Consider the following 12543-nt stretch of genomic DNA (forward strand, 5'->3'; position numbering starts at 1 on the left):
CTCGTTAATTTTTTTTCGGAATGACAAACCACTAAAACTATAGTCACTCATTAAACGTTTGCGATTACCGATGTTTAAACTAAACTTTGTTCAACAGCTGGAGTCAATTACAAATGCCATATTATTTACTGGTGGCCATGGATTGTTTTGTTAAACAAGACTGCCGTATGAGATTGAATCAACGCGAAGACACAGAATACTAAAAATCAGATAAGCGAGAATGTCGGAATAGAAAGTGCTAGAAAGTGAAAAAAAAAATTTCTAAGACTTGGAGACAAATCTTATACTGACTCCGTCCACTTAATTCAATTTTGTATGGCAAGTTAGAAATTAACGATCAGCTAGCAGCGAGCTTAGTAATCAAAACATTTTTATTGCTGACAAGCATCGTACTTATAATAATAGGTTGAACTATTGTATTTTCGAAAGTGTGACCCTCGCTTTATTCCCATTTGTGAGCTTATAGAAGGCTAAGCTCGCAATTACGAGCAAATCTTGCCAATTGCCGACCAAGATCTTATTGTTAATGCTGCTCTGTCCAAGTACGCAACTATTGGCAAGTAAATTATAAAAGTTCAAAACAGTACGTTGCCCTTCATGACAACGACAATGATTTGATAAGAAATAGGATAGCAGCGGAAGAAGATAGCTTTTGCTGGTTTAATCGGCCTCAATGAGTTCGTTGAAAATCAAATTACATTTACAATTTAAATTTATATTTACAGTCAAACCGTGAAATCAGTTTACCAACAATAATGAATACGAAACTTTAGCAAGGTACGATAAACTTCACAAGATAGTTAATCTATAATAGTTTATTTAAATAAGCTTTTTTTTGCTGTTCTCAACACAACTCAAAAGTAAATGAGATTATGTTTACTTTAGCTTGAATTTAAGAGAATGCTAAGTAAATCATTATGAATTAATATCACTCGAGTATATTCTTATCAAGATTACAATTCGATGGAATTCAAATATTTCGATATAATCGCGTAAAAATATTTAATAAATTTGTTATTTGATAAAAGTGTTGTCCATATTGAAGATCAATGGATTATATATGCGTCAATAACGATATTATTATTATCATCGATTCCAAGATATTAGCGTACTTGCAGTAATTACGTAATGAAACGTCGTTGATGTGGAATTCGCATGACGGGTGTTGGTGAGGAGAAAAGTGCAAGAGGAAAATTGAAATGAAATGAGTTGTTTTACGCAGGCATGCAGCCTGAAAGACGAGTCGATGGCTGATGAGTCAGTTGACTATTTCAACGTGCAGAAATGATACTTATAGGAGTTGCGGCGATGCGTTCTCGGGCGAGAAAAATAAGAGAACCACTGAACTGGAATGTTCGTGTAGTACGCAGAAGAAGAGGAAACGGCTGGCCGGAAGTGATTTGTGATCGGACAGAATGAAAGTGTCATTTAGAGACTTACCGAGCAACAGGCAGGCCAACAGACTAAGGCAAATGGAGTTAGGGCTGGTTGTGCTGGCCATTGCGGTGAGACGCAGCCGGAATAGCGCAGGCGATCAGGAATACAAGCTAGTTGTGTACGAGCACGTGCAATGCAGCCAAGCACTCGTCGCTCCTCGGCTCGCCGTTCGGCACTCACAATTCTTTATCGCACACAGTTTTAAAGAGGTACAGAGAACGCGCGCGCCGCGTTATTTACACTCGACTAGCCTTCATATCATCATTCAATGGAGTGATAAATGCTCGCTTGTGTCGTTGTCGCCTGAAAGTGATTGACGAGAATGTAAATATCACACAAAACTCCGCCGAGTAGACGCTGTGACATCGGGACCGCTATGTACCCGAGCTGCCGACCGACAGAATGCTACTATATCTTATACAGAGTCGGCGCATCGAGACGCACGTGTAGCCTCGGCTACGGCAACGGCCACGGCGGCGCGACCCATCATCGGCGATCCCTCGCTCCCCGCTCCCCTCTTTTACTCGGAGAAACGAAACAGGCAGAACCAGGCATATTGGCGCGCTACAAGGGAGGGGAACCGCTCTGAACGTCCGAACCAGAGCACAAATACAAAAGCTTCCATGTGAAAACTCGTGCTCAAATTCCCTCTACCACTCGGCTCTGCTCAAAATGCGCAGCGGTCACTATATCTTATTATATACCTACCTTCCAAAAACTGCGCGCACACACATCGTGCTAGCGCTTTCTTTCCTTCTCTCTCTCTCTCTCTCTCTCTCTCTCTCTCTCTCTCTCTCTCTCTCTCCCTCTCTCTGTCTTGCTCTCTTTCTCTCTTATTTTTTTTTCTTTAACATCGCGATAACGAAATTACATGAACAATTCAATTAAGCTTACGACCTTTGCCATCCTGATTTCAACTCCATTTTTTAAATTTCTAAGTCCTGTTCCTTTACAGTTCGAAATTATTTGATACGACTATTACTATAGGGTTATGGAATTATTTATTAATAAAAATTAACATATAAATATACTTAAATCATAAATAAGGTATTATTTTATTAAGTACACAAGAAAAAGTTTATCTATATCGGAGGACCGTCTTATAAAGACAAACTATGATCTATAGTGCATAAGTATGAGGTTTCTGACTCAATCTCGTTATCGGCTCGTGATGCCATATATAGTAGTAGTTTGTTCTTCACACCACGCAAGTTTACTTGTTACAAGTTTATAGTTTTCTAGAAACTTCGAAGAAAATTAGACAGCTTGATTTTCGCTTTTAAATCTAAGTCACTTTCCTACATACTCGAGTATTCCAATAAATACATTAATATCAATAGCATATTTTTTATGGGACTTCTTTATGCAACATTTCTTTGAATACATTAAATGATCAATCAACTCAGCTGCACATCCTCATAGATGGTTCCTTGCTTCTAGTTTTAAAACATTTATTTACAAAATATTCTTATCTTCCTTGCTAATAGCCATTATATTTTACTTATTTATTTGCAAATATTTCTTTTCTACTACCATATTCATACATGAATATTAAGTTTTTTTATTATTTCCTCTCCCTCTCACATTCCATTCAAGAAAGGTAAACTGTCATGCGAGTGAGCTTCAGAGACTGTTTTTAAATGAATTGTTATTCCGGCCGGCGATTCCCCTAGGCGGTCAGCTGAAGCTGCGCGCGTACCTTAGCCTCTCTCTCTCTCTCTCTCAATCGTATACTCGCCTACTGCCGCCGCAGACTGTGTTGCTTGCACATTCTCGTGTCTACTTACGTAGAAATTTTGCTTAAAATACCATTGTTTAAACGTTTTCTACTAATCTATTCAATATTTTTTAAAGCCGAAAAAACCATCTTATTCTTCGAGCCTCCTGTACAAATTACTATAGTTAACTTTAAACCAGGTCTCTCGAAGGCGCACTTTAAGGCGATTGACGAGCACGTTTTTTCGATATTCAATAGTACAGTAAGAATCACGGTACTCTAGAAGCAAGCATGAATAAAAAAATAATATCGCCTTAAAATTTTTTTTTATTATTATTTATAGACATTTTTTGAATACATTCATGTATTTTTTAAAATCACTTTTCATGGCCTTTTCTGAAAAATGCGGGTTTGAAAAAAACATATGCTATTATAATCAAAGAAATTACACAAACTCGACCTGCTAATCTATCGATATGTTCGCAAACAATGTTTATAAAAAGAAACCAAAAAGAAATTATTTAAAAATTACGGGTAAAATTGAAAGTGATGTAAAAAAGTTATTCCCAAATTTCAATTAAAAGAATTCATGCTTACGTACTGTAGTGTGTGATATCTGTCGGCTAAGAATTGTGAGAGCTAATGCAAATGAAAGCTTAAAACGTTCGCTCAAAATTCTAGATTATTCTAGGTATCATTTCAATAGGACAACTCGTGGTTCTGTCATCTATTAAACTAGACGTACACTTTTCACAAGATTTTACGCCCAATGGTAGTGATGGTCGATGTTAAAGCGCGTGTGGGTACTTGCAGGAATCCGGGCGTCGATGTAGGCACAAATGAATATTTTTAAAATAGACGTTATATTGAAAAGTCTCTATTTCAAAGTGACGGAGCTCCTGAGAGACGTCGTTATGCTATGATAGCTTATACAAGAATAACCGCTGTTCCATGATGGGCTCTCATATTTATAACAGTTGCTAGGCGGTAGTTTTCATTATCTTTAAGGGCAGCTGTATCTTAGAATGCGCATGAACTAATATTACATAGATATGGGACTATTACTCTAGGCGACGTTTCTGAATATGTACGTAGGAACAGTTTACTTAAAGCGCAAGGAAAATAAGTTCGGCCTATCTTTTATTATATCTAGCTATCATATTTGTATATGCATAGGTGTAGGGCTCGTGGGAATGAGTGTACTGTCTTGCTCGACAGTACTTCTGAATCGGATAAAGATTGTGAGTGCACTTTATGTATCGAAATCAGATCTAGACAAGGACATATCGAAAAATTTAATATTGAAAGAAATACATCGTCAAAATTATTTAGAAAATAAAAAATCCGTGATAGCTAAAAGTGTCATAAGTGGAACTCAACTACATTACTACAAAATATTTATGAAAGAATGGAAAAGCCAAAACTATCTGAGCATTTGACTTCCAAATTTTTGAAAAGAAAAATAGTCAATGATAAATTAGCAGTCAAATTTAGAACAAAAAGAAGTTCATCAGATATCATCGAATGATTTAATTTATTTGAAAATTGATGCGAATTTATCAGATAGGCAGCTTCATAAGTTTTCATCATTCATACGTTAGAAAACATGCTCTCGAAGTATTACAGAACCGCATGCTCGTAAAACAATCGTTCAAAAATCTCACAACTTGGATAAATTTTTTGAATTATGTTCATTTGATTTTCAAATTGTATAAAATAATATAGTTAAAAAAGAGCCAAGCTATGCTATTGTCTGCAACAACTTTATGAAATGTGTGAAAAAAATAATGGAAAGTTGCAACATTTTTTATTTTTATTTAAATATTGGCATTGATGGTGGCGGCGGTTTTTTATTATTGTAATTATTGTTTTATTATTGCAATAAAAAAAATAGTTCTAATGAAAAAAGTTTAAAAAATTCTGTAAAGAGGAACAATAGCGGGGTGAAGAAAATATTCATCTTTGCCAGATAGATAAGAAAATTTATTACAATAATGTGAAGATTTTGTGGGAAAAATTCAAAATAAATGACTTATTGAATGAATGTGTAACGGCAGCTCAAAAAAAAAAGACAAAAAAATACCGGCCACACACTTAGCTCGTAAATTAAGATGAAAAACTGCGTACAGCCGAATAAGGAAAATTTTTTCTGTGAACGGCAGTTTTCAGCTCGCGCATCTGGCAATCTTCGGATGTTGAAAACAATCAGAGCGATTTTACGATCGGGCCATCCGGAGTAGCCAGATTGCGAGCATCTTTCGAAAGTAGAGATCTGCAGCGCACATGTGCATCCTGCCGACAGTACTATTATTTTATCTTTAATAATTTATTCTCAATATTACTAATTTTTTTTAAATTAAAGGAAGCGCATTTGCTTGCAAGTCTCTTAAAAAATTGCGTAATTTATCTATTGTAAGTAACATTCGAGTAATCAACAAGAACTATTTTAATTAATAGTTTTTGTTTGTTGCTCGGATATGTTTTAATTTTATACCTAAATATAAATATGGGAATAATTCATTATCTTTCCGTATTTATTAAGATTTTCTTTTTACGAATTTTGTATGTTTAATTGTTGAATGCGCTCAACTTTGCTTTAGAAAATTTAAGAATGGCTTGAACGAAAGTTAATGACTATATTTATTATAATTAACTCTGATTTTTCAGCATTTCTTAAGGCTTTTTAAGAATTAATTAATAGTTAAAACTATTAATATCTTGGTTGTTTTCAGATAAATATAATTCTTAACTTTTGTTCTGTACTTTAGTTTTATTATAGATTAAGAGATATTTTTGTAAATTAATTAGAAATATATGATATTTCGTTGCCAGCAGAAAAATAAGACCTTTTTCATTCAAAACCAAATGAATTGCCATCATTTAGTTTATTACTAAATTTAAAACAGGTGAGAAAAGTAATGTTAAAGTCGCGCCATGCGTTTTGAAGACACTTAGTGAATTTTTGAGAGAACCAAATAGCAGCGGTCGACTTCCCCCACCACTCCGCGGCACTAAAAGATTGAAAGGACCATTGATTCTGTTTACGTTCGATCGCGAATTTAATGTATGTACAATTGAAGCAAAGTCTAGATATTTCACAGTTAAAAGAACCTTAGCTTTCCGCTTGGGATCGCAAAAAAAATTTCTCATTATCTTTATTAATCTTTTAACCACAGGTCGAAAACTTTAACAACCTGTAACTTTATTATTAATTGACGAATTTTTATGTGGTTTCTTTCAAATTGAAGCTCTTTTGACCATCTACCGATACATATTGTAAAACACCAGAAAAGTCTTATAATACGCGGTAAATTTCATTTTGCAACTAGGCAATATTTTAGAAAAAATTCCCTGAGTCGTAAATTAAATTTTTTTTGTTTAAATTGCAGTTTTCGATTATAAACTCCAACAAGTGCCGATAAAAAAATCGGCGTCACTTTTCTTAACGATTCGGACTGTGGACAAAAGGAAACAGTTAATTTGTTGTTAACCGTCTGTATAGATTGAAATTAACGTTAGAGCTTGCGGCTTTAAAGCTCATAATCTTTACGTAATAGGAACTACAGTGAGGTACATGGAAAATCTCTATGATCAAATATTGAACGGTAATTATTAAATAAACAATTGGCCTTTTTATGTTAATAATTTTTTATCTAATTAACATGTATTAAAGTGTGACATATGCTTTTGTAGGTCTTGCCGAGACGAACAAAAAACCATTCGACCATTTTTCGATTCAACTGCTAGGAAAAAAGATATTACGCGAAAACATGAAAATAGATCAATTTTTTTTTCAAACGGCTGGTTAACAATGTTCTACACCAATATCAGACTTTGGATGAAGACATATTATTACACTCATTGTCAGCTATCCACAGTAAAAATTTCGTGCTTTCCGGAAAAAAATACGCGAAAAGCTCTTTTTCGAGCTCTATTGCCTGGACTATATATAATTTCGATTAACACTTAATTAAATAAACGTTAATTTTTCGTTTGCAGGAAGATTTTCTTTTGTTTCATAACATTAATCTTTTAGATCGCTAATAGATATTTCTGTAGATATTTCCAATAACGTTTTTTTATCGAAATCTGAAAGTAGCTTTGGATTAGCCAATCATTCATGACTATTTTCAAAAAGTCTCTTAATTTTGAAAAAAAATAGCGGTGATTTGCTAACACGCTGGGCAATCACAATATCATCGCCGAAGTTGACTTTGAATTTCTTGTATAATAAGTAATTACTTAGATTTAAGCTGTAACTGCTATTTGTCATAACTTTTGTAAGTTGCTTTATATCGAATTTGTATTCCTTACCAGATTCAATATATTTTACTACTTCCTGAAAAGCTTCTTCTTCATCATGGATAAAAGCAATAACTTTTTTCGATCTTCGATATATAGCATGATACGATCTAGAAATATCTTTTTAACTAATAAATAATTAATGCGACGAAGTACTATTTAGCCACCTTCAACACTTTTCGATTGAGCCCAATTAAGAAGAGATTGTTGATCATTCGCGCAGTTTAGAACGTGTCTGTGCTTAGAATCTAATGGATTTTCACAAAATATATACAATTCTACATAAGCATATGATTTATCTACTTTTGAGTTATCAGGACCAGGACTTGCAGATAATTTTATTTTTTTCTTTGATTTTATTTTATTATTTGCAGCCAAATATCGTTTTTTACATTTATGATGCAAAATAATATGCTCGCCCTAATGTATTATAGCAATGTATGTTTCAGCTCACCTGCGGCGGGGTCCGTAACCCCTTGATCCTCTGGCTTAACCCTTTCATGGTAATAATAATAATTATTATTGTTAATAATTATTATTAACAATATTTGTGTGGATCCCTGGTTTAACCCTTGGTTCCCCGGCCTAACCCTTCCATATTAATTATTATTAATGTTAATAATAATTAATTATAATTTTTTTAGGAAGGTTCCTAGGGCTCCTAGTCCCTAGGGACCCTATACACCAGTAGTATAGCAATGTATGTTCCAGCACACCTGCGGGGGGTCCCCGGCGTGCTGAAACATACGTATGTTCCAGCATACCTGCGGGGGATCCGTAACCCATTGGTCCCCTGGCTTAACCCTTTCATGTTAATAATAATCATTATTGTTAATAATTATTATTAACAATATTTGTGTGGGTCCCTGGTTTAACCCTTTGGTTCCCTGGCCTAACCCTTCCATGTTAATTATTATTAATGTTAATAATAATTATTTATAATTTTTTTAGGAAGGTTCTTAGGGCTCCTAGTCCCTAGGGACCCTATACACCAGTAGTATAGCAATGTATGTTCCAGCACACCTGCGGGGGGTCCCCGGCGTGCTGAAACATACGTATGTTCCAGCACACCTGCGGGGGGTCCGTAACCCATTGGTCCCCTGGCTTAACCCTTTCATGTTAATAATAATCATTATTGTTAATAATTATTATTAACAATATTTGTGTGGATCCCTGGTTTAACCCTTGGTTCCCCGGCCTAACCCTTCCATATTAATTATTATTAATATTAATAATAATTATTTATAATTTTTTTAGGAAGGTTCCTAGGGCTCCTAGTCCCTAGGGACCCTATACACCAGTAGTATAGCAATGTATGTTCCAGCACACCTGCGGGGGGTCCCCGGTGTGCTGAAACATACGTACAGTGCCGGTCAGCTACTTTTACCCCCCCACGGGCAAAATCAGTCTAACTTCAAAGTTTTATATCTCTGGTAGAAATTAACGTACAGAGACGCGCGTGGGTGCGTTTGAAAGGTCTTTCGGAGAGCTTTCAAATGATATGACTCACGGTTGCCATCGATTGTTTTTTTAAATTTTGCAACAATTATGCAAAATTGAAAATTCTGAAATTTTTTTATTATATCTGACAATTAGCCAATTTTGGAAAAAAAATCGTACAAAAATTTGAAGTACACCATTTTTTAGCTATTACCAAGCCCTATCTGAATCACTCATCAAAAATTTATTTTCGTCAAATATGACGCGCGCACGGGCATTTTTTCCTGGAAGTGACAGTTTTTTTCAACATTTTTTATCTCCGTCAAATTGTAACAATCGAAAAAAATTTATAGGAGAAAAAATGTTTGTTTTTTCACGTAGAATACTGCAATAATTTTTTTTTTCGGTTTTTCGAAAAATTTTTTTTTTCGGTTTTTTTCAATTTTTTTTTCTCACAGTCGGTACGCTAAAAAGATGAGAAACCACAAAAAAAAATTTTTTTCCACCCATTCAATAATACTACATAACAAGTATCGTAAATTACATCAAAAAAAAATCTTGTTTTTTTTCGACCTTGAAAAATAATTTAAACCGAAAAAAAAAATTTTTCGAAAAACCTAAAAAAAAATTATTGCAGTATTCTACGTGAAAAAACAAACATTTTTTCTCCTATAAATTTTTTTCGATTGTTACAATTTGACGGAGATAAAAAATGTTGAAAAAAACTGTCACTTCCAGGAAAAAATGCCCGTGCGCGCGTCATATTTGACGAAAATAAATTTTTGATGAGTGATTCAGATAGGGCTTGGTAATAGCTAAAAAATGGTGTACTTCAAATTTTTGTACGATTTTTTTTCCAAAATTGGCTAATTGTCAGATATAATAAAAAAATTTCAGAATTTTCAATTTTGCATAATTGTTGCAAAATTTAAAAAAACAATCGATGGCAACCGTGAGTCATATCATTTGAAAGCTCTCCGAAAGACCTTTCAAACACACCCACGCGCGTCTCTGTACGTTAATTTCTACCAGAGATATAAAACTTTGAAGTTAGACTGATTTTGCCCGTGGGGGGGGGGGGTAAAAGTGGCTGACCGGCACTGTATGTTCCAGCACACCTGCGGGGGGTCCGTAACACTTTGGTCCCCTGGCTTAACCCTTTCATGTTAATAATAATCATTATTGTTAATAATTATTATTAACAATATTTGTGTGGGTCCCTGGTTTAACCCTTTGGTTCCCTGGCCTAACCCTTCCATGTTATTATTAATGTTAATAATAATTATTTATAATTTTTTTAGGAAGGTTCCTAGGGCTCCTAGTCCCTAGGGACCCTATACACCAGTAGTATAGTAATGTATGTTCCAGCACACCTGCGGTGGGTCCGTAACCCTTTGGTCCCCTGGCCTAACCCTTCCATGTTAATTATTATTAATGTTAATAATAATTATTTATAATTTTTTGAGGAAGGTTTCTAGGGTTCGTAGTCCCTAGGGACCATATATCTATTGCTTTCTATCTAATTTAATTAAATGTACCTTAGCCTCTCTCTCTCTCTCTCTCTCGCTCTCTCTCTCTCTCTCTCTCTCTCCTCTCTCGTGGACCACTGTACGCGGAGTAGGGGAGCGCATGAGCAGCTATGCTTACTACCTACCCTCTTATCTTAAGTTAACTATTTCTATCATAAATGTAGATCACAGTTGGTTTTAGGGTGATCAAGCTTCTCTACTACTTTCAGGAAGAGAGAAAGAGAGAGCATCTATGCTTACACCTACTCTCTTATATTATCTATGACTATCATAAATGCAAATCATAGACGGTGTAAGGATGATCAAGTTTCTCCACTACTTTCAGGGGTAGCTATAACCTAGGAACGTGCGTAGCTTATCTTATTTACAATGGATAGGACTGCTATTACGTTCTACATTATTTGTTTTACTGTAATGTATGTATGCCGTGAGCGCAGGGTGAAATGAATTGTAATTGATGTGTAAGTAAATTGTTATTATTGATTCAAACAAGGAGTTACAAGTATAGCGCGACCGGCAGAACGTACACGGCGGAGCTGGCAGAAGGCCGAGCTGTTAGCTGGTCTCGAGTACGTGCTAGAGTGTTTGAAACTCACCCCAGCTATTAGGTGCTTCTCCTCGGAAAATCCGGTGAAAAGGGCAAGTCCCTCCCACGAGATCCGTGGAAAGGGTAGCTGGGACCGCGGGTTAATATTAATAAAAACGAAGGTTGGGCGTGCGCTTACCCTTAAACAAACGCATTAGCACGGACGTGCGTCCATCGGCGTTTATTGCGGATGACCATGAAGTCTTCGGCGTGTCGCTCGAGATTTTTGAAGTTTTGTAGAAAGTGGTAAACTTCTGGCCAACACGTGGAGGGAAAGGGCACGTCACACGTCCTATCTCACTCAAAGAATGTCTAGGTTGTCTTTAGCGTTACGTATATTGTAGAAAAAAATCGTACCTGATAATAATGCGAGCGTTCGGTAGGATTTTCGATGGCCAGTTTTATTAAGCTGTTAACAGTAAAGTGGTGTTCTTTTATTATTTTAAAATTTTTATAAAGTTTTTATATATCTTTTATAAATTTATTTCATAAAAAAAAATTGATAACATTATTAGAGCGTGTCAATTATTAGAAAATGTAAGTACAATTTTTAAATAATTTAAAAATAATTCAAATAAATTTTAGCATTTTTTTTTAATAATAATGTTATTTTCAGCTTACTAATCCCACCGTTCAGACCGTAGAAGGAGAGCCGTTATATCGGCTATTAATTGTAATATTAATAACTGTAAGTATTTTTCTCATTATATATATATATATATATATATATATATATATATATATATATATGTGTTTATTTATTTATTTTCATTCATTTTTCAGTTAGAAAGATTTGTAGACGAGAGCAGTCTTCAAGCTCTACTAATACAACAAATAAAGGTGATTGTTCAACAAGTAAGTGTTATTATTATTATTATTGATTTTTATAAAATTATATTAATTTTTATTATTATTTAATTGTCTTTTCTCTTTCTTTTTTCAGTGGATCAAGGAATCCATAGCAGCCAGAATGTCGGCGCAATAAGTCGCGTATCAAATTGACAAGGTTGTCAACGATCGCGTGAAAGCGCAGTTACATTAACGTAAACATGCGGCGTGATGCGGAAGCAGCAAGAATCCGCTCGATCTCCTGGAATTTAATCTTGAATAACTGTTAATGGATGTATACTTCCACCAACTTTTATAGTTTTACTTAAATTGACTTCAATAGAATTCAAATGACAAGCACAAGTTTGACATCTTTGTCGAATAGCTCTACTTAAATCAGGTCATTACATAAATTCATTAATTGAAATTATAGCATTAATTGCTAGATTTTTCCATCTAATACATTCGTCTATATCTAAATCATCCGGATGATGATAAGCTTTCCACAAATTTTTAATTGTTTCTTCAAAATAGGCGATAGAAGTCATTTTGTTAGTTATCTAGTTTTTATTGTCTTGTAGAGTCACTTGTCTGTAGTTGTATAAAAGATTATTATGATGAAAGGATGGAAAAGGTAGTGAACAGCTCTAAAATGAACTGGTTCTCAGTTGGTAATTAATATTGATTTGTTTAACAAACCAATA

At 34.6% G+C, this 12543-nt stretch overlaps 1 protein-coding gene across 1 annotated transcript in view; it reads right to left on the bottom strand.

Annotated features, from left to right (window-relative positions):
• The window catches only part of LOC131671630 (xaa-Pro aminopeptidase ApepP-like), a 35512-nt gene extending 33686 nt beyond the window's left edge, over positions 1-1826 (bottom strand). Inside the window, exon 1 of the mRNA XM_058948208.1 lies at positions 1441-1826. Coding sequence (XP_058804191.1) covers positions 1441-1501 — 61 coding nt within the window. The 5' untranslated portion in view covers positions 1502-1826. The remainder of the gene's footprint in view (positions 1-1440) is intronic.
• Between the last annotated feature and the right edge of the window lie 10717 nt (positions 1827-12543).

This window comes from Phymastichus coffea, unplaced genomic scaffold (genome assembly GCF_024137745.1).
Source record: "Phymastichus coffea isolate CEN01 unplaced genomic scaffold, Cenicafe_Pcof_1.1 PCOF00131, whole genome shotgun sequence".
In the NCBI taxonomy this organism is placed as follows: Eukaryota; Metazoa; Arthropoda; class Insecta; order Hymenoptera; family Eulophidae; genus Phymastichus; species Phymastichus coffea.